This window comes from Lathyrus oleraceus, chromosome 6 (genome assembly GCF_024323335.1).
Source record: "Lathyrus oleraceus cultivar Zhongwan6 chromosome 6, CAAS_Psat_ZW6_1.0, whole genome shotgun sequence".
Taxonomy (NCBI): Eukaryota; Viridiplantae; Streptophyta; class Magnoliopsida; order Fabales; family Fabaceae; genus Lathyrus; species Lathyrus oleraceus.
The window spans coordinates 171,696,784-171,701,362 of record NC_066584.1 but is presented as its reverse complement, the minus strand read 5'-3'; the positions used below and the strand labels follow the sequence as shown (position 1 = coordinate 171,701,362).

The 4,579-nt window shown below is 33.2% G+C and overlaps 1 protein-coding gene across 1 annotated transcript; it reads left to right on the top strand.

Annotated features, from left to right (window-relative positions):
• The first annotated feature begins 205 nt into the window (after nucleotides 1–205).
• On the top strand, nucleotides 206–3,670 carry LOC127097585 (histone-lysine N-methyltransferase ASHR2). The gene is made up of 2 exons (XM_051036088.1): nucleotides 206–1,650; nucleotides 3,391–3,670. The coding sequence occupies exon 1, from the start codon at nucleotides 422–424 to the stop codon at nucleotides 1,481–1,483; it is 1,062 nt and encodes a 353-aa protein (XP_050892045.1). The 5' UTR covers nucleotides 206–421; the 3' UTR covers nucleotides 1,484–1,650; nucleotides 3,391–3,670.
• The last annotated feature ends 909 nt before the right edge of the window (nucleotides 3,671–4,579 follow it).

Here is a 4,579-nt window from a genome sequence, read left to right as displayed (position 1 = left end):
CAATTTATGTTAAACCCTAAACTAAAACACTTGTCAACAGAAATGTAAAACCCTAGAACACAAAAAAAACTCAGCACGCTTTACCGTTGTTGTCTTGTATCAGAAACAAATCGGAGCCGCACTGTTATCAACCAACTTGCCGGAGCTCGCCGCCAAAGTTTCTCATCGTTCACCAGAAACAGTGACAACGCCGTCCAGGTTTTCCATCTTTTTTTTCTGTTGTGAATTTTCCTTCTCCTTTCAGAACAGAGAAAATGTCGTAGAACAGAGAAAATGTCGTAGTTGATAGACTGTATTGTGTGTATTCAATCTGAAACCCTAATTTATTCAATCATCATTTTCATCCATTACCAGTATTCAGATTGATTAAGTAGAAATTGATAAAATTGCATTTGATTTTGAGAATCAGCTATTGAAAAAAATGGCAGTTCCAAGTTCCGTTTTGAAGGTAGAAGAAATTCAAGGAAGAGGAAGAGGAATAGTTGCATCTCAGCCTCTCAAAGCTGGCCAAATCATCCTCACAGATTCTCCAATCCTTCTCTACCCTACTTCCCTCTTCTCTCAACACTCTTCCTCTTTTTGTGACCATTGCTTCAAATATTGTTCATCATCTTCACTTGCTTCATGCCCTTCTTGTCACCGATATCGCTTTTGCGATTCGACTTGTCTCTCAAAAGCTCTGAACTCCTCCCATTCTACCTTTGTTTGTCAATCATTATCTAAATTACAATCCAATTCACTTCTCCTTCAACAAGCAGTCGAATGTCAACTCCAAGCTCGTTTTCTTGTTGCTGCTTACAATCTTGCTGTTAACCACCCTTCCAATTTTCAGATTTTGTTGTCTCTTCAGGGTTCTTTTGATAATGATGGTGCAGCTCAGTTTCTACATCCCATTATTTCATCCCTGTTTTCGCATCCGCATAATGAATTGTTTTCTTTGCAACTCACTTCTTCACTTCTTGCTAAGGATAAGCTCAATGCTTTTGGTATAATGCATCCTTTCTCTGAAAATGATGAACATAGGTCTGTTAGAGCTTATGGTATTTACCCTTATGCATCCTTTTTCAACCATGATTGTCTTCCCAATGCTTGTAGATTTGATTATGTTGATGCGAATCCACCTTATCATGCCGATGGTCTTAATAATACAGATTTTGTTATTAGGATGATTCATGATGTTCCACAAGGTAGAGAGATTTGTTTGAGTTATTTCCCTGTTAATGAAAACTATTCTAGTAGGCAGAAAAGATTGTTGGAAGACTATGGTTTTGTGTGTAATTGTGATCGATGTAATGTCGAATCGAATTGGTCAGATAATGAGAGTGTTGAAGAAAATGCAGAGGAGGATAAACAAGAGGTTATGGTTATGGATGATGATGAGGAGGGTGAGCAATATGAAAATATGGAACCATCAGATACTGATAATAACGATTTCCCACATGCTTATTTCTTTTTAAAATACATGTGTGATAGAGCAAATTGATGGGGAACTTTAGCTCCTCTACCACCTAAGGGTGATACATTATCTAATGTCATGGAATGTAATGTCTGTGGTAAATTGAAGAGTGATGATGACGACATCAATGTTGATGATAAAGGGCAAGATGGAGAAGTTCCCATGGAGGACTAAGCATTCAGGATGACACTTTTGTAAGTCTTCCTGCACCCATCTAAATGTTTTCGTGATTAATTTGTATTTTATTTCATTCTCGTTGCATCAATTTTTTTGCCACTTATACTACTCTGCATTGGTCTGCCCACCAATTTTTGGGTTATTATTATTGTTATGTAATCTTTGCATACATTTAAGTTTGGCATCATTTCCCTAAGCATGCACATGTATAAAAAACTACTATGAAGTTATTGAAGTTTCACCACTTGATTTTTTAAACAGTGACTATAGCTCCTCTCCCTATACTATAGTCAGTTCATCAATTTAGAGGATCTTAATCCTCTGTTCATGATGGTTGTGACTTGGTTTTTGGTTTAAAAGTTAATTTCAAAATCCAAACCCGTCCGTCTAAAAATAAGTTTTATAATTCGAAACATTTTTTCAACTAAAAATAAGTTTTATAATTTCTGTTTTTTTTTGTTTTTAACGCGAAGATATCACCGCCAATGGTCTACGACCTCTACTCGAACCATCATTTTGACCACCACTAGTTACCAAGTCAACTATCACCGCCAACCATCTCTATGACCACCTTTGATTACCATTTTATCTACCTATTATCTCCAATCAAACCTCCACAAACTATCATTAATGATCACTCTGATCACCGTCAACCACCACTCTAATTTCCCTCGACCATCATTCTAACCGCAATTAATCACCATTTCATCCACCTCTGATTACCAAATCTGACCACCACTTTGACCATTGCCCAACCCAATGACCATTCCGTCCATTTCAACCACCACTAATCACCACCGCCCACCAACCACTAATGATCCCCACTGTGATATGTGTCTGCCGACTCTTACAATTTTCAAACTACTAAATAAATGTATTATATATTTTTAATATTTAATTACTTTGCCAACTTAATGATATCAATTGTTTTGATTAAGATATATTTATTATAAATATTTATTTTCAACACTGATTTTGGTTTTTAAAAATTTCACAACTTAAATTTTTTAAATTCAAGATTGAATTTGGCTTTTGAAAATTTCAATATAGAAAATAGAAAACCATCCTGAAGTTTTTCAGTATTTTCAATACTTAAACTTTTTTTCAGTATTTTATGTTTACAAAAAAAATATAATTGTGAAGTTTTCTTGCAGTGGCAGAAAACATATGGATCTGTTACAACTGTAGAACTTATTTTAGGAGTTTAAAACGTCTGATTTTCTTCCTATGTTATTATTACAATTTGTTCAGGTTTGACCTAATGTTTTTTTTAATGATTTTAACAAAATTGCTGTCAAACCATTATTAGTCTTGGGTCCCTCTCTGTTCTAGTCATTTCTTAAGGGAAAGATAATGCACGAGGCATAGTCATTGATAATCATAACAAGGGAGAATGAAGATTAGGAAGTAAAAGAATTTGAATACATGCATGCTATACCTAAAAAGAAAAAGAAATGTAACCCTTTTGTTGAATAGTTGTAATCAATTCAAATATAAAGTTGTCTTGTCTGATTTTTTTCTCCTTTTACCCTCTTTCATAAACGGCTTGTTTATCACACCTTTCAACTTTTTTTCATTCTTCTGTTATGTTTAGAATTTCGAAATGTATCGCCAAACTTTCAATCTCTTGTTTGTTATTGCTGATATCCTCATTTTCTTTGAATTTGATGAGTGTTCCATTCCATTAGCTGTTGCTGTTTAATTATATACATGCATGGTTAACCATTTTATCTAATTGGATCATGGGTTATTTGCAGGATTGATGTATTGCATGCAGATGGAGGGAATTCTTCCTGGATTTTCTGCATATTGCACTCTTTACAAGCCAAGACAAAGCTTAAAGCTCAAGAATCAAATGAAACTTTAATTATGTTTTAGTGAGTGTAATATTATGTTTTATGCTCAGGTTTGATGCTTTTTTTTTTCTTCGAAATTCTGCTTTGAATTTTGCGGGAAAAACATCAGGATCTCAGTTTTTGAAATGCATTATACTTTTATTTTAGATAATAGCAACAATATTATCTTGCTTGATGACAATATTTTATAGTATTTATTTTTTGATATTATTTTGTAATTTAAACAAATTAAGTTAATTTGTCAATGCTCAATGGTTTCATGGCCAGCATTGACAAGAGAGTACTTAGTCAAGAGATTCATGGCCAGCAGTACAAACAACTTGTATCTTTGGCCGTATAATTCAGGGTTAGATTTTAATTCTAAGTTTATTCTAATCTTTAATTGTTTCTTTTACGTAAAAAATTTCCATATAAACTTTTGTTTTAATTTATAGGTGTCACTGGTTGTTGCTTGCTATTGATCCTTTAAAAGAAGTGGTATATTTTCTGAATTCGATAGATGGTGAATGGACAAATTATCCGGATATGAAGCAATTAGTTGATACGTAAGTGAGACTGTTCTAAATATTCGTGTATATTTATGTGAGATTGTTCTAAATATATGTTTTTATTTTGTTAGATCAATAAAAGTGTTCCGATCTCAAAGACAAGCTCGAGTACCACGTACTAAATCCAGCAACATTACGTGGATAAAAGTGCAGGTACTTTAATTTTCACAATTTTGCTTATAATAGTGATGCTACTTGATAAGAAAAGATAACTATACATTCTTATTTATTTTTCTATGTAGTGTCCTCTACAGCGCAACGGTATCGATTGCGGATACTTTGTAATGAGGTTTATGAGGGAAATCATTAATATGAATCAAATAGAGATTCCAATCACGGTATGGATTTATAACTTAGGATTTGTTTTAATATTTATCGAATATTTCATATTATTTATTACTTTTAACTAAATCATGCATATTATGTTTTGTTATGTAGTACTTTGATGAATACAAGTGTGCTCATTACACGAGACTGCAGTTGGAACAAATCAAGGAGGAATTGTGTCAATATTTTATTGAGAAAAGATTAATTAGTATATA

What these genes read in the sequence shown, in the direction of transcription:
- LOC127097585 (XM_051036088.1), top strand. Translation starts at nt 422, where the DNA reads ATGGCAGTTCCAAGTTCCGTTTTGAAGGTAGAAGAAATTCAAGGAAGA.